This window comes from Phodopus roborovskii, unplaced genomic scaffold (genome assembly GCF_943737965.1).
Source record: "Phodopus roborovskii unplaced genomic scaffold, PHOROB, whole genome shotgun sequence".
NCBI lineage: Eukaryota > Metazoa > Chordata > Mammalia > Rodentia > Cricetidae > Phodopus > Phodopus roborovskii.
The window spans coordinates 753,350-777,234 of record NW_026125577.1 but is presented as its reverse complement, the minus strand read 5'-3'; the positions used below and the strand labels follow the sequence as shown (position 1 = coordinate 777,234).

The window sequence follows — 23,885 nt, the reverse complement described above, 5'->3', positions numbered from 1 at the left end:
TATAATAAGAACTTTGTGGCTCTAAAGAAAGAAATTAAAGAAGATATCAGAAAATGGAAAGATCTCCCATGCTCTTGGATAGGTAGGATAAACATAGTAAACATGGCAATCTTGCCAAAAGCAACTTACAGAGATTCAATGCAATCCCCATTAAAATCCCACAATTCTTCACTGACCTTGAAAGGATAATAATCAACATTATATGGAAAAACAAAAGACCCAGGATAGCCAAAACAACCCTATACAATAAAAGAACTTCAGGAGGCATCACCATTCCTGACTTTAAGCTCTACTACAGAGCTATAGTTCTGAAAACAGCCTGGTATTGGCACAAAAGTAGACAGGTAGACCAATAGAATCGAATTGAAAATCCTGATATTAACCCACACACCTATGAACACCTGATTTTCGACAAAGCAGCTAAAATTATACAATGGGGCAAGGACAGCATCTTCAACAAATGGTGCTGGCATAATTGGATGAGGGTGTGTAGAAGACTGCAGATAGACCCATGTCTGTCACCATGCACAAAACTCAAGTCCAAATGGATCAAAGACCTCAACATCAATCCAGCCACATTGAACCTCTTAGAAGAGAAAGTAGGAGGTACCCTTGAACAAATTGGTATAGGAGACTGCTTCCTGAATTTAACTCCCGGGGCACAGACACTGAGAGAAACAATTAATAAATGGGACCTCTTCAAACTTAGAAGCTTCTGTAAGGCAAAGGGCACGGTGGACAAGACCAAATGGGAGCCCACACACTGGGAAAAGATTTTCACCAATCCTATATCCGACAAAGGGCTGATCTCCAAAATATACAAAGAACTCAAGAAACTAGTCAACAAAACTCCAAATAACCCTATTTATAAATGGGGTACAGAACTGAAGAAAGAATTCTCAATAGAGGAAATCAAAAAGGCTGAAAGACACTTAAGAAAGTGCTCCACATCCTTAGCTATCAGGGAAATGCAAATCAAAACAAGTTTGAGATACCATCTTACTCCTGCCAGAATGGCTAAAATTAGAAACACCAATGATGACTCATGCTGGAGAGGATGTGGAGAAAGGGGAACACTCCTCCACTGCTGGTGGGAGTGCAAACTCATACAGCCATTTTGGAGATCAGTATGGTGGTTACTCAGGAAAATAGGAATTAGTTTACCACAGGACCGGGCAATCCCCCTCTTAGGCATATACCCAAATGATCTACATCCATGCATCAAAGACATCTGTTCAACTATGTTCATAGCAGCACTATTTGTAATAGCAAGAACCTGGAAGCAACCTAGATGCCCCTCAACTGAAGAATGGTTAATGAAGATGTGGCACATCTACACAATGGAATACTCCTCTGCAGAAAAAAATAATGGTATCTTGAAATTCGCAGGCAAGTGGATGGCACTTGAAGAAACCATCCTGAATGAGGTAACGCAATCACAAAAAGAGGAACACAGTATGTACTCACTTATATATGGAGTTTAGACCTAGAGCAAAGGATCACCAGCCTATAATTCACACCACCAGAGGAACTAGGATACAAGGTGCATTCTAAGAGATTCATATAAGGTCCCTCACAGAACCGGGAAGGGACAAGTTCCCCAGAGCAAGGGGGAAGTGGGGGGGGGCAGTGAATCAAGAGAGAAGTAGGATAAAGCGAGGGAGAGGAGATGAAAACACGTGCGACTAGGAAGATTGAGTCCGGGTAGGAATAGAAGACAGGAGAGAGAGAGAGAGAGAGAGAGAGAGAGAGAGAGAGAGAGAGAGAGAGAGAGAGAGAACATAAAAGAAGGAGCCAATATTGGTTTGAAGAGAAAATTGAACATAGAAACGTCTAGAGAAATACAAGACTAACAATTTGAGCTTCCGTGGAAGACTACCATAAATGCCCTTCTTGGATAGCAAGATCAACAACTAACTTATCCATGGAATCCTCATCTAATACCTGTTGGTAATAGGAGCAAACACTTATACATAAACACTGAGTCAAACTAGAACCCAGTTGCAGACAGAGAGGTCAAGACCAGGCTGCAGAAACACATAGAGGCAGCTGACCTGAACAAGGAGGAGCTAATGGGCCTCCAGACTGATAGCTGGGAAGCCAGCATGGGACTGACTCAGTCCCCCCTGAATATGGGTCTCAGCCAGAAGGACTGAGCAGTCTAAGGGATCTCAGACAGTGGAACCTGGATGTATCCCTGGTGCACAAAAGGACCTTGTGAACACATCCCCCATGGAAGGATAACTGCCTTAACCTAGAGATAGGAGAGAAGCCCTAGTCCCTACTTCACATGACCTGTCAGATCTACCTGACCCCACCTGGATGGCATTCTCCTACATATGGAATTGGGGTGGGGGGATGGGAGGGGAGGGTGGTTAGTGTGCATGTGAGAAGGCAGAGAGGGTAAAAGTGAGGGAGGGAAGGAGGAAGGGAGAAGGAACTGGGATCAACTTGTAAAATAATAAATTAAATAATTTTAAAATATTAAAAAAAAAAAGGTTCCAAGTCCCAATCTCAGCATCACTGGAGGTAAAAAAAAAAAAAAAAATCACAAATCACAATAAGTATATTATACAGTTGGTCAAGACATCAGCAGGTCAGAGGCTTAACACAAAATTGAGAGGGTAGTTTTCTATACCTACACAGCAAACACCTTCCACAGATCATTAATTTGTTCTCATCCTCATTCTGTGATAAGAGAACTTTCATAAGAAAACTCCTGGGCCAAATATGGTGATACACTCTTTGAATCCCAGTACTTAGGAGGTAGAGGCAGGTAGCTAGGAATCCAAGGCTAGCCTGCTAGCCAGAGTTACATAGTGAAACCCTGTCTCAAATTTAAAGAGAGAGAGAGAGAGAGAGAGAGAACAAAAGACAGATCTTTCTATCATGTATAGCCTAATCCTGGTTTCATGTCAAATAAAAACAAGTGTAGAAGGTGATACAGATCTACATGTTGCCAAAGCACCCATACACCACACACACACAAACACACAATTTGCTTTGGTATTAACAAAACCTTTCCTCTACTTTTAGCACTTTTCAGAATGTGGCCAAACAGCATGTATCTAGCTAGGACTATCATACCACTGTATCTCAAGCTTCATTCTAATCAGATTTCTTTTCTTCTGTTTTTTAGACGGACTGGATGGATATCACTATGTATCCCAGGCTAGCCTTGAATTTTCAATTTTCCTGCGTTAAGCCTCTTGGTTTTTTGTTTGGGTTGTAGTTGTCGTTTTGGTTTGGTTTGTTTGTTTTTTATTTTCAAGACAGGGTTTCTCTGTGGCTTTGGAAGCTGCCCTGGAACTCTTGTAGATTAGACTGGCCTCAAACTCACAGAGATACACTGCCTCTGCCTCCCGAGGGCTGGGATTAAAGGTGTGGTCATCACCACCTGGTGCTTTAAGCTTCTTGAATGCTGGCCTGGAACTCAATCCTCCTACATCTGCCCTAAAATCAAAGATGTACACCACCACGCCCTGCTGAGACTTTTTTTTGATGGAGTGATTTCCCTTCAATTTTACAAGCCTTGTGGAAATGTTTTATTGAGCTGGTACTATGTTACCCTTCCCCAGCACTTTTTTTAAATGTAAATTATAAGCAAAATTTTATTTTTTTAATTTAATTATTTTACATGTGGATCCCAGTTCCCACTCCCTCCCTCCCTCCCTTTTACCCTCTCTGCCCTGACCACCCTCCCCTCCCAACCCCCCACCCCAATTCCATATGTAGGGCAATGCCATCCAGTTGGGGTCATGTAGATCTGACAGGTCATTTGAAGTAGGGACTAGGGCTTCTTTCCTGTCTCTAGATTCTTTAGGGACTTTTGATCTAGATCCGTGACTCTGAAAAGCACCTGAAGTCAGACTGCAGAAACCATGGACATTGTATTTTGTTGTGAAAGAATTGCAGAGCGTGGACCTTCACGCTCCCACTCAGGAAAGATGACACCCCAAATCACTCACGAGAAGCAGTCTCAATGCAAATAGCATGAGGAATTTTTATTTCAAGTGCATTGAAGTCCACAATCATACACCATGCAGGAGTAGAGGATTGAGGACCTCAAGGGCAGAATTGAGATAGCTTTTATACGATTTACATCAAAGCTAACAAGGCCAGTTTCAAAGCTAGCCTGTTATTTTCACTAGGCCTAAAAGTAAGGTCATGGGGACAGTTTAAAACTTGGATGGTTTCCCAGGTCACAGAGATTTCATAGAGTACACAGTTTTTACAAGGCAGGATTGTTTAGCGCACCTGCATGGTTAGGGGGTTTTCTTTCTCTAAGACCAGTGGGCTCAGTGGCCTTGACCTTAAGATAATGGGAGGCAGGGAGGATGTACTTGCCAGTCAGGGAGTTATCTATATCTATTGGCAGAGGCACTTGTTCTTTCTAGTTTCCCCTTCTTGCCATGAGTCCCGTCTCTTTTAGTTATTTTCTTTGTAGACAGGATGACCCATAACAATTCCCAGACTGTTGTTGAGAATAATTCCTCAGAAACTAGGTGGTTATGAATAATAATAATTTCTAGAAACCAGTCGTTGTGACCAAGCTATTTCATGTGTTTTCTTTTTCCTGAGCTTTGCATGCAGCTAGGGTGATTTTTAAATATATTCTGGTAGATATTTTTAAATTTCTAACTTTTAGTGGTCATTAGAGAGTTAGGCTGTATTTTCATCCTTTCAGTTGCAGTATATTAAGAACAGCTCCAATGTAGATCCAACAAAGTCACTAGGGTCCAGTAAAGACTTAAGTAGGGGGTAGACAGGAATTTTGTGCTGTTTCAGGACGCTCCAATTGGCTTTCACTACAAGTCAAGCGCTGAAAATTCCAACACCATCTTTTACAGGCAGAGGTTGCAGACAGAACCCAAGCAAGTCATTTGACTTGTGTAGCCAAGAGGAAAGATAGATGGCAGAATACATCATCAACTCTCTAAGATGATTTTCATCAATCCAAGAATGGAAAAAAAAAAAACAGTATGTATACATAGGTCAGCTCAGTCAGCTAGTGATGGGAGATGTCTTTCTGTAAATATATTTCTCTTATTGGTTAATGAATAAAGCCCTGTTGAACTATTGTGGGTGGGACAAAATGGCACCTACAACGTGGGTACTAAGAACTTCCACTTAAAACTTGACAAAAGCTTAAAAAAGGGATTTTAAAAACAAAAGAACAGAGACAAGCAAGGCTTTTTGGTAGCAGCATTTTTCTCAATTGGGTTCTGTTTTCCTAGAAACAAGCAGAGATTTGCACTGCTCCTTTAAAGGAGGTATCCTGACTACGCATAAGCAGCAAACCCTCCTAACAACTTAATGATGTATGTGAGTGCTGGCAATGACCACATCTCCAGGCTGGCAGTATGCTGCTTGATGGCAATGTAGACCAAGGCAGTGAGCACAGCTCTCAGTGCTGGTGGTAAACTTACCCCGGCCATCTTGGAAAGCAATGTTGCTTAGCAGATAAAAGGCTGGTGGCCAGAAAAAGATAAAGATTTACAGTAAAGACAGATTTCAGATAAAGAAAAACCTCTAAAGGTTTACAGTGTGTTTTAAAATACACATAGGCTTGGGAGAGAAAAAGAAACAGGATAAAGTGGTTTAAAAAAAAGTAGAAAGAGAGTAGCTGAGTGTGGTGGCACACACCTTTAATTCTAGTACTCTGGAGGTAGAGGCAAACAAATTTCTGTAATTTCAAGGTGAACCTGGTATACAGAGTGAATTCCAAGACAGACAAAAGTACACAGAGAAGCCCTGTCTCAATAAATGAAAAAAATAGAAGTAAAAGAAATAGAGTAATAAAAAAAGCCACGTAAAAATAGAAAATACACAAAGAGTATGGATACTGTATGCTATTGTGTTGTCTTTGTATTGTTTGACTGCTGAGGAAATGGCAACAACAGTTAAAAGAAATGCTGCTGGATTAATCCAATTTACATATTTTTAAAATGCTTTGACTTCCAAATTTAAGTCTAAGGACAAGCTACTGGGGAAAAGAATTTCTATTTTTATTTCCACAGAAAATAAAAAGCTGTGCATTCCTTCCAGACTAACAGGGTATGATCAAGCAAGACCCCCCTGAAGCAGTGTCCTAGGTGATCCAACATTCAAAACAGCTGGGAAAAGGCAGCTTTGCCGACCAGGATTTCTGTGTCTTCTTGGGATCACCATGACAGCGACCCCTACCAGCAGGAAGCAGTTTAGAGAGAATGATGCCCAAATTCCCAAATATTGTTCATAAATGTTTGTTTTCATTTAAATAGGGTTGGTTATAAATGGCTAATGATCACAACCAATCTCTTTTTAATGGTATAGAATTGAATACTTTATTTTGAAAAGGATTTTCATTTATTTATACAATTTAAGATCAATTTTGTGACATATTTCTTCTCTTGTTTAGGTATTGTATTTATATAGCTCATTTAAAAATGTAATGTATAATTTAGTGCAGATTATAGTTACCTATAATAGTTAAAACTTATAGCTATGTTAGGATTTCTAGATATACAGAGATATATTTGAGATGGATAAATATTCTTCAAACCCCTCAAAGACCTCTACAGAATATGGCATTTTAAACAGTTTAGGGTTTTTCTTAACAGTGAGACGTAACTACTCCTGACAACACGTGTGTCACAAAAGATGGACATTGAAGAAACTTGTTATGACATTTACTCCCAATATGGGAAGACTAGCCATTTGGGCAAGAAACTGCTCTTGTCTAGACTGTTTGACTTTATACTGTATAAACTGGATATGCAGGACCCACAGGAAAGTGACTGCTGATACAAGATGGACATTGTTACAGGGTTTCCGCTTCATGGAAGAGTCTGCCAGACATTCTGCAAAGAAAGGTGACTGGCAAACTGCCAACACAGGTGGGACAGTTTGAAATTTCCTGCTTTGCTGAGAAGTCTGCCAGACACACTATGGCCTATGGGCTGAAGATGGAACATTACAGAAGAACTTTGGGTGACTGGCCAGGCAGTTAGGTTGTCTCTGTCATTTCTAGAGTTTATAAATTATCCTTCTGTGGCCTTTGAGGAAGTTAAAGACAGATAGTTATGGTTATAGTGTAGTTTATCTTAGTTAGGATTAAAGATAAGTTACATATAAGACTTTAGACTTACAAAGATAGGATGGAATATTTTCTTTAAATCTTGCTAAATGTTAAAGAACTAAATATTGTTAATTATAGTTCTTATTTGATAACTGTTGTTAAATATTTTACTATGTTAAAATTAAAACCCTTCTATTTTAGACAGAAGAGAGATGATGGGAGATGTCATTCTGTAAATGTTTCTCTTATTGGTTAATGAATAAAACCCTGTTGGCCAATAGGAAACAAGATAGGTGGGACTAAGAGACAAGGATTCTGGGAGATGTAGTAGAGGAGAGTCAAGATGTAGGGACTTGAGGGGAGGAGGTCAGGACACTTTCTCTGGTAAAATAAGACTGTGGAAGCACTTAGATTAATAGAAATGAATTAATATTAAAGATAGAGCTAGCCTATAAGAAACACTAGTAACAGGCCAACAGCTTTACATCTAATACAGTGTCTCTGTGTGTTATTTAGGACTGAACACTACTCTGGGACCAGGCTGGGGAGAAAACTGCTCGTTAACAGGCTAGCAGGAAAGAATTAGGGTCATGGAATGTTCAAGCCAAGGCCTGAAAGTATGCAATGGATATACACCGCACTTGTAACTAAGCAGTGAATCCAACTGCCAATTTATTACTTGGCTAAAAATTGGTATCACAGAGGGCACAGCAGGGAGGGGGGTATATGAATGATTTGTGTAATGTATATGTGCTTCCATGTGTGAATGCTGACAGTCAGGATTTCAGGTATGGATCATTGTCTTTTACCTTGAGGTAGGTTCTTAGACACTATTGCATACATCAAGCTATCTGGCCTGAACTTGCAGGCATTCTCCTGTCTCTGTCCACCATTCTTGCCATAGGAGCCCTAAACTCCAGCTTTAGTTAAGTTCTGGGGATACAAACCCCACCCTTAATGCTTGCACAGCAAGCACTAACCCCACAGCCATGGTCCCATTATAGGTAATTTGCCCAAGGAACCAAAATTAAACCCCTCATTTCAAAGTATGTTTTCAAAGGTCTTTAACCAAGCTAAAACCAAATGTTTAAAAGTACATAATAATGAAATGTAACTATAGCAAGCAGTATTGCCAGAGGTGAAGTCTTAGCCTGCCTGGTTCAATTCTACAAGTAAATCCAACCCTGATCACTGCTTAAAAACTTAAGTTGTGACTAACAGCACTCATTGCTCCTCCAGAGGATCCAAGTTCTGTTCCCAACACCCGTATCAGGCAACTCACAACCTCCCCCAGTTAAAGGAATCCAATGTCCTCCTCTTCTGGCCTCCATGGGCATCTACACTCAGGTACACATATATCCACACACAGATACACAAATACACAACTTTAAAATTCAAATTTAAAGAAAACATAAGCCTCAAATGTGAAATAGCACTATTTAATTTTACAAATAAAATGTTTTATAGAAGGATGACTAGCAATCTATAGTCATGAAAAGACATACTCAACAGCAAAGTCCCAAATGGTTGCTCCTTTCACAAAAGATGTCTTAAAAAGATAAATTATGTCACTGAAAGAAACCATCTTTTAATTTTAAAAAGCCACAGAAAATAGAACAATACTGAAGTTGTTATTTCAATGTTTTGTCTTTAGTCCATCGTTTTTTTGTTCTCACTGCTTCTTCTTCTTGTGCAGAGCCTTCCAGATGAAACTAAAGTGCTTTCTTGGAGTCCTGCAGAGAATTCTTGAGGGACAACACTATTTTAGTGAGAAATACTATGGAGTACAATGTCAAGACAATCACTTAAAAAAAAAAAAAAAAAAAAAAACTGTGTAAGTTTTTGATTTCAGAACAATTGCTAGTATACAACAAACTTTATTTTTCATTCATAAAAACAACTTACAGCATTCATAAAACAAAATGGTCAGAGAAGTAAAAAGAGCCTTGTTAGATGATTCTTTTGTTAAGAACAGATGGATAAGTGGGCAGCAGTCACTACAGATGGAAACAAACACAGCCATATAAAACCAGGACTGGAATGGGAGCCGGAGGAAGATATAACAATCAAAGTAAATTTAGCAAACCTTTCATGCATGCAACTCAACATTTAAATTCTCTTTACTTAAAAACCAAACAGGGTTGCTTTAATAGGTCTTCGTAAAGGAGGTTATAAAAATATTGGAAAAAGTAGCTTTACATAACACACACTCCCTCTTAAACACACAAACTCACAAGATGGGAGTGCGTAGAGTTATGGGCAAGAAGAAAATGAAAAATTTATCAATCGCAGATAGGCTCTCACAACAAATAGTCCTTACATCTACAGACACAGAAAAATAACTTTCCCAAGCTTAGTTTTGAAGTACAATGCCTTGAGCTCTAACTTGGGTGCACCCTAACCTACACTCTGTTCAGCATGAACAAATATTAGTTATATGATGAGGTACAGACTTGAGAAATTCCTTTAAAAAGAATCACAAGTTTCATTTTATATATACAACAAATTTTTAATTATGTACTGAAAATAAATTACAGGAAATAACTTTAAAATGCAACAGAGGACAAGTCACAATAAAACATTCCCATTGAATTCCCTTGGGGTGAGATTGCAATGCTCAAGGAAGATAAATATCACAAATATATCAAAACTTCAAATTGTCTATGCATTCACACTGACATGAGCCACAAACATTCCTTTCACAGGGACTGTACTCATTAGCCTACCACAGAACCAGATTTTTCCATAAACTACAAAACTTTTAATACAAAATTGTATTTATATATTTATAATTCATATACATGCCCTACCTGTGATTTTTAGAAAATAAAAGCTACACACTGTACAGACACTCTTAACTCATAGCTGTAGGCAACATTTTTGGATGGAATTTCTCCCCCAATAAAATTAACGGCATATTTTATGTACATGAAGGCTAAACTGCAAAAAGACAGTTAGGTTTCCCAGATATGCATCTCCTTTCAGGGCAGGTTTACAAATTTTAAAAGGCAAGACAATTGTACACCTCAGAGTTACCTTCTCAGCTCTAAGAGTTGTCATGTGATTTCTGTGACATTTCTGATACATGCATTTATGTAATACTGGCATGGAAGGCAGTAAAGCAATATACACTTTTAATGTCGTGGCTCAATAAAGGCTTCATTGTCATTCTGATCTGATTCTTGATACAGTGATTCATAAATTCTCTAAAAATTAAAATTTCAATGGGATACTATATTAAAGAGACTCTAAATAGATTTCTTAAAGTATTTCCCTGAAATATCCTTTTACATAAGACAAATTTCACTACATTAGATTCAGTAAAAAGAAAAGAATTAAACATGACACAAATGTGCATGATAAACTAATGCTCCTCAGCCATATCCAGGTCTAAGGAGACATCAGAAGAAGGCTAGAAACCAACAATGTTCACACTCTGTGGCAGCCATCTGTGAAGCCAGTTACACTAAACTACTTCTACAGTTGATTGTAAACTTTGGTTTATTTTTGAGTTCTCATTGTACAGCAAGCATGAAAAAGGGAGAGTGGAGTCCATGAGGAGATGAACTGTCAGTCTGTCTTTAATCGGGCATGATGAGACACCTGGTCAGTCAGGCCTGCTTTGATAGAGTTTGTTACAGACTGCCTTATGTTTTCCTCCATCAAATTATCACCCAGGGGCTTCAATACCTGTGGTATGAGAAATGTGCAAAACAAACAAAAACATGAGATAAAAAAAAAAAAGAGTACATATAAAAACAGATACAAAAAATTCAATTCAAATCAATGACACAAATAACCAGGAATGTGAGAAATAAAAGGATGCTTCTCCCAAAAATACAAACAAAAAGTTATGATGCAACAAACAATGCAGTTAGACATTTTATAATGCAACAAAATTACTTTCCTCTTACTCAAACCATTTACAAATCCTATGAGATGGATGTGCAATCCATACCCTATATGCAGCATCAAATCTGGTATGTATACAGCATTTATGCAGACCGGCCCAGTCGGTCTTATTGTCCTACATGTATAAGTGTGAACACTTCAGATAAAGAAAAAAGTTAAAAATACTGTCTAATTTTTCTTCTTGTTATTGTTGGATGACAGTCTCTGTCGCTGTGCTGGTGAAAGAGCACGATGAACCATTCGACGTCTAGTAACTTCAAACAGTTTGGAAAACACCTAAAACATGGAGTGATGTGTTAGGAAAGTGACTCAGAGTGCCTTGAAGCTAGAGTTAAAGACTAGAAGAATTTCAGACTCTGTAGGTTTCTCACCTTCCTGGGACTCCTCTGAAGCAAAGGAAAAGAGAAATGCAAAGACATTTTAGACAAGGCCTGTTGAACACAGCTCAAGTCTTCTCTGACTGGGGATCCTGACTGTGGCTCTTACCTTACTCTACTACTCTGAAAATAACTTTACACACCTGAGACTCACGTGAAACTGTTCTATAAAAGCGGCACCTCTAAAGTCCTAGAATCAATGTTAACAGAAAGCATTTCAAAACCCAGGTGGTAGAAGAACAGTACTGGTTCAAAAATTTAAAGTTAGATCACTTTTAAAGCAGTGATGATTAATTCTTAATCCATCTTCTATTAGAAAATATCAAAAGACAACAAAGCAGTAAGATTGATTTTAAGAGGTGAAAATTTGAACTTAACAAAATGTTAAAACACAAGCTCCAAAGAAAATCTTAATACATAAGAGTAATTTCTGAAAGAAAGAAGTTCAAATTAATAGAATGTGTTAGTTTATATCAGTGATTCTCAACCTGTGGGCCACAATCCGCACTGCAAACCTCTATGTAAAAAATATTTAATTACTATTTGTAACAGTAGCAAAATTACAGTTATGAAGTAGCAATGAAAGTTAAGTTTATGGTTAAGGGTCAGCATAACATGAGAATCTGTATTAAAGAACTGCAGCATTGGGGAGGTTGAGAACCATGGGTTTATACAGTCATAATAATTATAAGAAAAATTAATACCTAATCATCTTTGTTCAGAAAAAAAATAGTGAACTCTTTGGTCTTTGAACAGAAAGCTGAGATGAACATGCACATCCTAGCCAGATACTTCACTGACACAGAAACAACATGGAGCACACTTCTTCTACTGTTCATCAGTAATAACCTGAGTTTTCATTCTGCTTCTCAGGACAATGAGGTGATGTCTTAATGGGCATATTTAACCACAAGAATAATTACCTATACTCAAGTAACCAGGTGGAAAAACGAGCTCTCCTCAATAGATAACTGCTGAGCAAGAGCTCTCACTGGCTTATGTGAAAGACAGCAACTGAAGTTGGCCTGTCAGTGGTGCTCTGCTCTGTTCACACACACACACACACACACTCTCTCTCTCTCTCTTTCTCTCTCTATCTCTGAAAAATCTGTGGCATTATTCCTGGAGTGCTGCAATAAACTGCCACCATCATCACAGAAGATATGAAAACCTAACATGCAATATTTCTCTTATATTGTTTCTTGTTAATAGTGGTTAGGAGAAATCTCATTTTTCTCCCCAAAGCACTGAGTGTTCTTCCAAACTTCTTTTCCTTACCTTTAAAATTTCACACTGACAGTATTTTCTTTTCTTAAAGAAAATATATTAGTAAATCTAAGCCCTGCCCACTGTCTGGCATAATCATTAGACTTGTAACTAAAAAATGAACCAAAAATATTGGGAGATTGAAACTAATCAAAGTAAAATATAATTATAAATAAAAAAACAAATTTTTAAGCAAATTAGATTCTAAATTTAAAACAAAATCAAAACAACATCCAAAACCAAAGCCCATCCTCTTGTCATGCCTCATGTAAAGGAAAAGAAGTACAAATAAGGTAGGAAATGAGTGCTGGAAATCACACAGAAGTGAGATTAGTCACTTAAAAAAACCCAAAAGATAGATACCAACCTGTTCCCAGAGTGTTTCAGCAATCTGATCAATCATTGTTCCAATTTCTCTGAACTCCCCAGAGTACTTAACATATGCCCATGTACAAAGGGACGTCAGTGCCAGCCCCATGACAAGGTTACATAAGACGGCTATAGAGTTTAGGCCAATGAAGCCAGTCAGTCCTGAGATTATATACATAGCAAACATGACTGCAAACAGTGTGGCAGGGGTACGAGCAGCATAGAAGATATTTTTGCCATCGTTGTGCTTTATAAAATTTGCATAGGTTTCTTCAATTTCAGCTTCAAGCTGGTCCTGATACCGACGGCAGAATTCATCTCCACCCATTTTCTTCACAGAACGGAACTGCTTAAGTGCCACTTCCTTGAGATCCAGGTGTTTTCGCTCCAAATCTGAAGGTGCAATGTAAGGCTTATCACCACCACATACCTGCACAAGCCAAATTAAAATGAGAGGTTACATGCTAGAAGTAATACTGGAAAGGTATCCCTGCTCCTAAATTTTAGTCTCATAAAATTAAAGGACCTACATGGCTCAGTTTTAAACTTGAGCATAATAACTAATAAGTAATCAGACTCTGAGCTCCTGCCCGCAAGATCCTTGACCCCCCAAATCCAGGCCTCTGCTAAAGAAAGAGGCCTCAGCTGGAGAGTTCCAGTTTCCAGTGAGATCTGACAATCCTGCAAAACCTTCCCAAGTTTCACTGGCCTTTATCCTCTTCCGCCAGCTATTGGCCAGAGGTGAGTCTGGGCCCAATCAGGGCTGCCTCTCCCCTAAAACCTCTCCCCCACCCCGAACTCCCTGGGTTGGCCCCTGATCCTGCTGCTCCTGTGTCCAGTTCCCATCGAGAGCACCCTTGGAGCTCTGATACACCCCCACCCATCCCCACCACAAGCCTGCCCCCCCCTACCCTGCCCACGGTCCTGCCGCTCTGGTTGAGCACTGGGACAGAGGATGGAGCCAACAGTACACTCTACTTCGGAGACTTCTCAGATCAACTCTGACCAAAGGAGACCTGTCTATCCACGCAGGACCACCCGTAATTTCCACCTGCTTGGTCACTGACCCCCACACTTCCAATCCTCTGCTAGAGTGCCGGGCTACTCCCAGAAATCGGGCTACTCCCAGAGGTCCGCCTACTCTGCAGGACCACTACCACTGGGGAAGTACCATAGACAGAAGGGGAGACCCCACCAACACCTACTGGAAGAAGCTATGGGAAGAAGGCAATACAAGAAAACACCTAACAACAAAAAGACAAGCACGACACCACCAGAATTTAGGGAATCTACACCAACTAGAATGGAACACAACAACGAAGGAGAGGAATCAAAAGGGAACTACTTAAAAATTACAATCATAAAAATGACAGAGGCCCTCAAAGAAGATGTGAGAAAATCCCTTAAAGAAATGGAGGAAAAAAAAGTGGAAGAAATGAACAAATTCCTTAAGTAAAGTACAGAAAGCCAAGAAAAAAACAATTAAGCAGGTGAAGGAAACGGTTCAAGACTTGAAAACTGAAATAGAGAAAATAAAGGTAACACAAACCAAAGGAATGCTGGAAATAGAAAAACTGGGCAAAAACTCGGGAACTACGGACGCAAGCATAACCAAGAGAATTCAAGAGATGGAAGAGAGAATCTCAGGCGCAGAAGCTAAACTAGAAAAAAATAGATTCACCAACCAAAGAAAATCATAAATCCAACAAATCCTTAACACAAACCATCCAGGAAATGTGGGACACCATGAAAAGGCCAAACCTAAGAATAATAGGCATAGATTGGAAGGTGAGGAAGCCCAGCTCAAAGGTGCCGAAAGCATATTCAACAAAATCATAGAGGAAAACTTTCCCAATCTGAAGAAGGACATGCCCATGAAAGTACAAGAAGCATACCGAAAACCAAATAGGCTGGACCAAAGAAAAAAGACCCCTCGACATATAATAATCAAAACACCTAGCATACAGAATAAAGAAAGAATATTAAGATCAGCAAAGGAAAAAGGACAGGTAACATATAAAGGCAAACCTATCAAAATTACACCTGACTTCTTCATGGAAACCCTCAAGGCCAGAAGGTCCTGGATAGGTGTCCTACAAGGATTAAGAGAACACGGATGCCACCCTAGGCTACTATATCCAGCAAAACTATCAATCACTATAGATGGAGAAAACAAGATATTTAATGACAAAGCCAGAATTTCCCAATACATATCTACAAATCCGGCCCTACAGAAATTATTGGAAGGAAAACTCCAACCCAAGGAAGGTAACCACGCCCACAAAAATGTAGGCAACAGATAATCCAACTACACCAGAAACCAACGGTAAAGCAGAACTAATATATTCACAATACCACTGCCAGTAACAAACCTAAATCAAACAACCATCAACAATCAATGGTCCTTACTCACCCTCAACATTAATGGTCTTAACTCACCTATAAAAAGACACAGGCTAACAGGATGGATACGATGACAGAATCCATCCTTCTGCTGCATACAAGAAACACATCTAAGCTTCAAAGATAGACATTACCTCAGGGTAAAGGGTTGGGAAAAGATTTTCCAATCAAATGGAAATAAGAAGCAAGCAGGCATAGCTATCCTAATATCTAAGAAGTTAGACTTCAAACCAAATTTAATCAAAAGAGATGAAGACGGTCATTTCATATTCATCGCAGGAGAAATCCATCAACAAAAAGTCTCAGTTCTGAACATCTATGCCCCCAATACAAAGTCACCCACATTCATAAAAGAAACACTACTAAAACTGAAAGCTCATATAAAACCTCACATACTTATAGTGGGAGACTTCAATACTCCACTCTCAACACTAGATAGGACCACGAATCAGAAACTCAAAAAGAAACAAAAGAACTAACAGAAGTTATGTCTCAACTGGGACTAACAGACATCTATAGAACATTCCATCCAAACACAAAAGAATATACCTTCTTCTCTGCTCCACTGGAACCTTCTCTAAAATCAACCACATACTAGGTGGCATAACAAACCTCAACAGATACAAGAGAATAGGAATAGTCCCCTGTATCTTATCAGACCACCATGCTTTAAAATTGGAACTCAAAAACAACACAAATAGCAGAAAACCTGCAAACTCATGGAAACTGAACAATGTGCAATTGCACCACACCTGGGTCAAAGAAGAAATAAAGAAAGAAATTAAGGACTTTCTAATATTCAACGAGAATGAGGACACAACATACCCGAACTTATGGCACACCTTGAAAGCAGTGCTATGAGGGAAGTTCATTGCACTAAGTGCCCATATGAAGAAAACAGAGGATAGTCACATAAGAGAATTAACAGTGCAACTGAAAGCCTTAGAACAGAGAGAAGCGAATTCACCCTGCAGGAGTAGACACCAGGAAATAATCAACTTGAGGGCTGAAATCAACTACATAGAAACCAGGAAAACAATACAAAAAAAAATCAATGCAACGAAGAGTTGGTTTTTTGAGAAAATCAACAAGATAGACAAACCTTTATCCAAATTAACGAAAAAGCAGAGACAGAACATGCAAATTAACAAAATCAGAAATGAAAAGGGGAACATAACAACAGACACAGAGGAAATCCAGTCAATTTTCAGGTCATACTTTGAAAATCTGTATTCCACAAAAATTGAAAATTCAAAGGAAATGGACAAATTTCTGGATAACTATCACTTACCAAAATTAAATCAAGAACAGACAAACAACTTAAATAGACATATAACCCGCAATGAAATAGAAGCAGTCATCGAAAGCCTTCCAACCAAAAGAAGTCCAGGGCCAGATGGATTCAATGCAGAATTCTACCAGACATTCAAGGAAGACCTAATACCAATACTCCTCACACTGTTCCACAAGATAGAAACAGGAGGTTCATTGCCAAACTCTTTTGTTTGGCCACAATAACCTTGGTACCCAAGCCTAACAAAGACACAACTAAGAAAGAAAACTACAGACCAATATCCTTGATGAACATCGATGCAAAAATACTGAATAAAATACTGGCAAACCGGATTCAAGAATACATCAGAGAAATCATCCACCATGACCAAGTAGGCTTCATCCCTGGAATGCAGGGATGGTTTAACATACGAAAATCTATCAACGCAATGCACCATATAAACAAACAGAAAAAGAAAAACCATATGATTATCTCCCTATATGCTGAAAAAGCCTTTGACAAAATTCAACACCCTTTCATTAATAAAGGTCTTGGAGAGGTCAGGGATAACAGGAACATACCTAAACATAATAAGAGCAATATACAGCTAACCAACTGCCAACATCAAACTGAATGGAGAGAAACTTAAGCCAATTCCTCTAAAATCAGGAACAAGACAAGGCTGCCCTCTCTCTCTCTGTCTCTTCAATATCGTTCTGGAAGTTCTAGCTAATGCTATAACACAACAAAAGGAGATCAAGGGGATCCAAATTGGAAAGGAAGAAGTCAAACTGTCTCTATTTGCAGATGATATGATAGTTTACATAAGCGACCCAATAAACTCTACCAGGGAACTCCTACAGCTGATAAACACCTTCAGCAAACTAGCAGGATACAAGATAAACTCAAAAAAATCAGTAGCCCTACTTTTTTCAGACGACAAAGAGACAGAGAAAGAAATCAGAGAAACATCACCCTTTACAACAGCCACAAGCAACATACACTATCTTGGTGTAACGCTTACCAAAGAAGTAAAAGACCTATATAATAAGAACTTTGTGGCTCTAAAGAAAGAAATTAAAGAAGATATCAGAAAATGGAAAGATCTCCCATGCTCTTGGATAGGTAGGATAAACATAGTAAACATGGCAATCTTGCCAAAAGCAACTTACAGAGATTCAATGCAATCCCCATTAAAATCCCACAATTCTTCACTGACCTTGAAAGGATAATAATCAACATTATATGGAAAAACAAAAGACCCAGGATAGCCAAAACAACCCTATACAATAAAAGAACTTCAGGAGGCATCACCATTCCTGACTTTAAGCTCTACTACAGAGCTATAGTTCTGAAAACAGCCTGGTATTGGCACAAAAGTAGACAGGTAGACCAATAGAATCGAATTGAAAATCCTGATATTAACCCACACACCTATGAACACCTGATTTTCGACAAAGCAGCTAAAATTATACAATGGGGCAAGGACAGCATCTTCAACAAATGGTGCTGGCATAATTGGATGAGGGTGTGTAGAAGACTGCAGATAGACCCATGTCTGTCACCATGCACAAAACTCAAGTCCAAATGGATCAAAGACCTCAACATCAATCCAGCCACATTGAACCTCTTAGAAGAGAAAGTAGGAGGTACCCTTGAACAAATTGGTATAGGAGACTGCTTCCTGAATTTAACTCCCGGGGCACAGACACTGAGAGAAACAATTAATAAATGGGACCTCTTCAAACTTAGAAGCTTCTGTAAGGCAAAGGGCACGGTGGACAAGACCAAATGGGAGCCCACACACTGGGAAAAGATTTTCACCAATCCTATATCCGACAAAGGGCTGATCTCCAAAATATACAAAGAACTCAAGAAACTAGTCAACAAAACTCCAAATAACCCTATTTATAAATGGGGTACAGAACTGAAGAAAGAATTCTCAATAGAGGAAATCAAAAAGGCTGAAAGACACTTAAGAAAGTGCTCCACATCCTTAGCTATCAGGGAAATGCAAATCAAAACAAGTTTGAGATACCATCTTACTCCTGCCAGAATGGCTAAAATTAGAAACACCAATGATGACTCATGCTGGAGAGGATGTGGAGAAAGGGGAACACTCCTCCACTGCTGGTGGGAGTGCAAACTCATACAGCCATTTTGGAGATCAGTATGGTGATTACTCAGGAAAATAGGAATTAGTTTACCACAGGACCGGGCAATCCCCCTCTTAGGCATATACCCAAATGATCTACATCCATGCATCAAAGACATCTGTTCAACTATGTTCATAGCAGCACTATTTGTAATAGCAAGAACCTGGAAGCAACCTAGATGCCCCTCAACTGAAGAATGGTTAATGAAGATGTGGCACATCTACACAATGGAATACTCCTCTGCAGAAAAAAATAATGGTATCTTGAAATTCGCAGGCAAGTGGATGGCACTTGAAGAAACCATCCTGAATGAGGTAACGCAATCACAAAAAGAGGAACACAGTATGTACTCACTTATATATGGAGTTTAGACCTAGAGCAAAGGATCACCAGCCTATAATTCACACCACCAGAGGAACTAGGATACAAGGTATATTCTAAGAGATTCATATAAGGTCCCTCACAGAACTGGTAAGGGACAAGTCCCCCCAGAGCAAAGGGGAAGTGGGGGGGCAGCGAATGGAGAGAGTAGTAGGAGAAAACGAGGGGGGAGGAAAGGAAAACATGTGCGATCAGGAAGATTGAGCCTGGTTAGGAATAGAAGACAGGAAAGAGAGAGAGAGAGACAGAGACAGAGAGAGAGAGAACATAAAAGAGGGAGCCAATATTGGTTTGAAGATAAAATTGAACACAAAGAAAGGTCTAGAGAACTACAAGACTGCTGTCAAATAACAATTTGAGCTTCCGTGGAAAGGCTACCATAAATGTCCTTCTGGAAAGTGAGATCAACAGCTAACTCATCCATGGAGCCCTCAACTAATGCCTGTTGGAAACAGGAGCAAACCCGGATACATAATCACTGAGTCGAACTAGAACTCAGATGCAGATGGAGTGGACAAGACCAGGTGGCAGAAACACATAGAGACAGCTTACCTGAACAAGGAGGAGCTAACGGGCCACCAGACTGATAGCTGGGAAGCCAACACAGGACTGACTCAGTCCCCCCTGAATATGGGTCTCAGCCAGAAGGACTGAGCAGTCTAAGGGACCTCAGATAGTGGAGCCAGGATGTATCCCTGGTGCACAAAAGGACTTTGCGAACATATCCCCCATGGAGGGATAACTGCCTTAATCTAGAGACAGGAGAGAAGCCCTAGTCCCTAGTTCACATGACATGTCAGATCTACATGATCCCAACTGGATGGCATTCCCCTACATATGGAATTGGGGTGGGGGGATGGGAGGGGAGGGTGGTTAGAGTGCATGTGATAGGGCAGAGAGGGTAAAAAGGAGGGAAGGAGGGAAGGAGAGATGGAGGGAGGGAGGGAGGGAGAGGGAACTGGGATCGACATGTAAAATAATAAATTAAATAAAAAAAAATGCTTTGACTCCAAAATTTAAGTTGAAGGACAAGTTACTGGGGAAAAGGATTTCTATTTTTGTTTCCACAGAAAATGAAAAGATGTGGATTCCTTCCAGACTAATGTGGTTTGATCAAGCCAGACCGCCTGAAACAGAATACCAGGTGATCCTACATTCAAAACAGCTGGACAAAGCAGCCTTACAGACTATAGCCAGGATTTCTGAATCTTTTTAGAATCCGCCATGACAGCGCCCCTTACCAGCAGGAAGTAGTTTGGAAAGAACGACGCCCAAATCCCAAATATTGTGTATAAATGTTTGTTTTCATTTAAATGGACTTGGTTATATAAAATAAAAAAAAAACCTAATAAGTAATCAAATCCTATTTTTCATGTTTAACTGCATCAATCAAGTAACCTTCCAAATGTGGTTAAAGCAACAAAACTGATGATGCAGCATTTACAATGCCCTCTGACTTCTCTTTACCCACTAGAAAAGCACCAAAGCAGCACAACAGATTACTAGTAGGAGACTAGATTAAAGAACACATTACACATATTTTAAAACTGAGCAAGCTTAGTGCAGAAACTGCTACTGGTCTTAAGCTAATGGTACTCCCATCATGGGCTAATAGTAGCATTCTAAGTTATGTCAGAAAACACAGCAGTGCAGTTCATGTATCCTGCACACTAGCTGGCCATGTGACTTCCTTTCTAATAGTTTATTCCAGCAGAGATCACAAAAAGACAATTACAGGATAATGTAGCATGACAATATGTAAGGAGTACAAATTAGTTCAATTACTTTAAATATAAAACAACCTCTACTCTTATATAGCATAACGCTTAACATTAGTTACAAACCTGCTCCATACTTTTACAGTAGATGTCTCTTGCTCCTGCTACTGCAGCAAGGTTATTAGCCTCAGCTGTTGCCTAAAAGATAAAATTAAATACACCATTATCAATTATCGATAGGGGGAAAAGTACCCTATGGCTGTAAATTCCTATTAACAGATTATATGCAACAAATATTTCTGAAAATGAACAGAAAAATATCAACCTCTAATTTTACTTTCCTTTGGAAATGTGTATCGATATAAAGGATCTTACAGAGATGATGGGAAATAGGACTGACTCCCTGTCTAATTTTGAACCAAGAGGGGTTATGCTAAAAACAGATTTGTAGCCAATATATCACATGCACTTAGGAAAGAACAGAGATAAACAGACACAATCCCAAAATGTGCTGAGTCCTCGGAATCAAAAATTCTTGTATGAACAACCAGATTTACACAAGAGTCATTTTTTTTAAACACACAAAGCTGGAGTAATCCACTTATAAAACTAAGGAATTGCCCAAAGTGGTAAATTTTAAAATATAGAAAAGTATATAAAAATAACAGTACCCCAAAAGAACACACAGAGAAAGTCTACCTGTACTAGAAGCAGTTCATGACTAGCAAATGAAATTAATTCTTAGATCAAGCAACAATCCTTCATGAAAGACTGAGAGCAAAAGCACTTAGTTCTTTCAGAGGGGCCTATATTAAAACACCTTGTGCAAAAGAATTTTTGTATACTTTCAGTATCTGAAGATAAAGTAGCAAGGCTCACATTTCTAATAGTCAATACATGATCAGGGTCTACCATTTGCAGTTAAAAACAAACAAAAACCTTATACAAACCTTAAGAGTTCATCTACTACATGTAATAATTTATTTATATGCTATAAAGCTCATATCCCTCCATTTTCTGTATCCCTCTAAAGTCATGATTTTAATTCTCCCTCAAACATATACAACCCCACCACCCCCCACACACTTTCTTACTCTTACCTGAAGCATAGACTTTGGATGTGGTAGTTCCTCTCCTTGATATATTTTAATGTATGCCTAAAAAGATAGAAGATTCACTGTATTGGTATAAAACATAATTTATACTATGTCCCCAAAGACATATTAAACATAATAGTTCACCCCACCAAAATGAAGTTCTAGGCCTTAGAACAAAGTTAATCTTGTTCTGAATATTATCACACAGGAAGGCTGCCTAATAAAAACTATAGAAATATTTCTAAGTATAATTCCAAACTATCTAAAGTTGTACCTCATATTTAAGAGTTTTGTGTGCAAAATATCATCCATTTTATAAAAAAAAAAAAGAAAATCTCGCCTACTGTCAATGTTTCAAATAAATATGTTAGAAAGCACTTTAACCCATTATTTTATTTTAAATATTTTAACTCAAAGGAAAAAGAAATCCTAATTTGTAGTCAAAGCATAAGAAATAGACTCTGGGTTTAAAAAACAATTTTTCAAGAGAAAAGTGGGGGTTGGGGCTAGGGAATGAGTTGTAGTGAGGGAATGGAGTACAGATTTAATCAATACACATTATACAAAAGTATAAAATTATCAAACAACAAAAGAGGAAAAAGAGTAAGGAGGACAAGTTTATGGCATTCAAACAGGAGTCTTCAACTTTCTACTAACTCAAACTTATTTCATAATTAGACAGTAATTGCATGGAGTATCTACAGGTAAGCAAAACACATTAATTTCACTAGCTCTATTTCCTACCCATCTCTCTATAACTATACAGCTTTGTATAATCAACTTGTTCTAACAGGAAAAAAAAAATCCCACAAGTAGCTTATTTGAACTCACAAACCAGTAGATACTTTCAGCTACTCTAATTCTCAGAGCTCTAAGGGAAGATTTTTGTGAGATTCTGAGATACAGAATTATGCAGCCACTTCCAGGTGTCACTCAAAATGGCAGAGCTGTGTTACAATCTGAAGAATGGCTCTCCTCTCCACATCAGAAATGCAGAAAAGATAGTTCTGTCTGAGAACAGAGTATCACTAAACGAAGACACGGAGTACTGTAACCTCTTAAAAAGAAAAAACAAAAGATTTACCTGAGCACATACAGAAGTATGTTTTATGGGCATGTGAGTCTGGATGTATACATACACAATTTACGCTAACATGCACAGACCAGAAAGAGTTACATGTGATCTTCTCACACCTTGATATTCCTCTGATTCATGTCTTCCTCTAAACTTGGGGATCATATTTTCTCAGTGAGCAAACCCTAACCATCCTACTTTCTCTGTCCTCTCGAAGCTGGTCACAAACATGAGATGCCCAGCTCATTACATGTGTCTAGGATGTGAACTCTGGTCCTCATGATTACAGAAGTACAATTAACAACTGAACCATCTCTCCAGACTCTGCTATAGGTTGATATAATGGATTCAAGACAGAAAAATATATGTTTTTTTGCTTGAAAGTAAATTTCTTCTACATGAAGATGTTTTAAAAGTTAACTACATTTCTTTTTTAGACAGAGCTGTTTAGCTTAGAGTTCACCTACCTTAAAATACTCTACAAGATCTCTACAAGTGACTTTAGATCCACTTATCTCTTTCTCAACCAGATTTTCAGGAGCAAGAAGTAATGGAACCAGATTTTGAAGCTCCCGTTTAAATTCTTCATCAATATCTGATAGACATGAAATTAGCCAACATATTAGTTCAAAAACACCAACAAGTTCTCACTGGTGGAATCATGAAATCTTGTTTATAAAGAGTACACAGCATCTATTATTTAAGTATCCTTTTTTCTAAAACGTTCATCTAAATATGCCATGTCTTCTATAGGGGAAAAAAAAAGCATTACTCTACTTTCCAATTCATCCCATTTTC

At 38.6% G+C, this 23,885-nt stretch overlaps 1 protein-coding gene across 3 annotated transcripts in view; it reads right to left on the bottom strand.

Annotated features, from left to right (window-relative positions):
• Nucleotides 1-8,921: 8,921 nt before the first annotated feature.
• Nucleotides 8,922-23,885, bottom strand: part of Atl2 (atlastin GTPase 2) — a 46,765-nt gene continuing 31,801 nt past the window's right edge. The window contains exons 9-15 of one of the 3 annotated variants that reach the window (XM_051177870.1): nucleotides 23,555-23,682; nucleotides 22,016-22,072; nucleotides 21,042-21,113; nucleotides 12,983-13,414; nucleotides 11,344-11,358; nucleotides 11,138-11,248; nucleotides 8,922-10,750 (exon numbers count right to left, since the gene is read on the bottom strand). In XM_051177870.1, coding sequence (XP_051033827.1) covers nucleotides 11,141-11,248; nucleotides 11,344-11,358; nucleotides 12,983-13,414; nucleotides 21,042-21,113; nucleotides 22,016-22,072; nucleotides 23,555-23,682 — 812 coding nt within the window. In that variant the 3' untranslated portion in view covers nucleotides 8,922-10,750; nucleotides 11,138-11,140. The remainder of the gene's footprint in view (nucleotides 10,751-11,137; nucleotides 11,249-11,343; nucleotides 11,359-12,982; nucleotides 13,415-21,041; nucleotides 21,114-22,015; nucleotides 22,073-23,554; nucleotides 23,683-23,885) is intronic. The other 2 variants (XM_051177872.1, XM_051177871.1) reach the window with 2 other exon arrangements.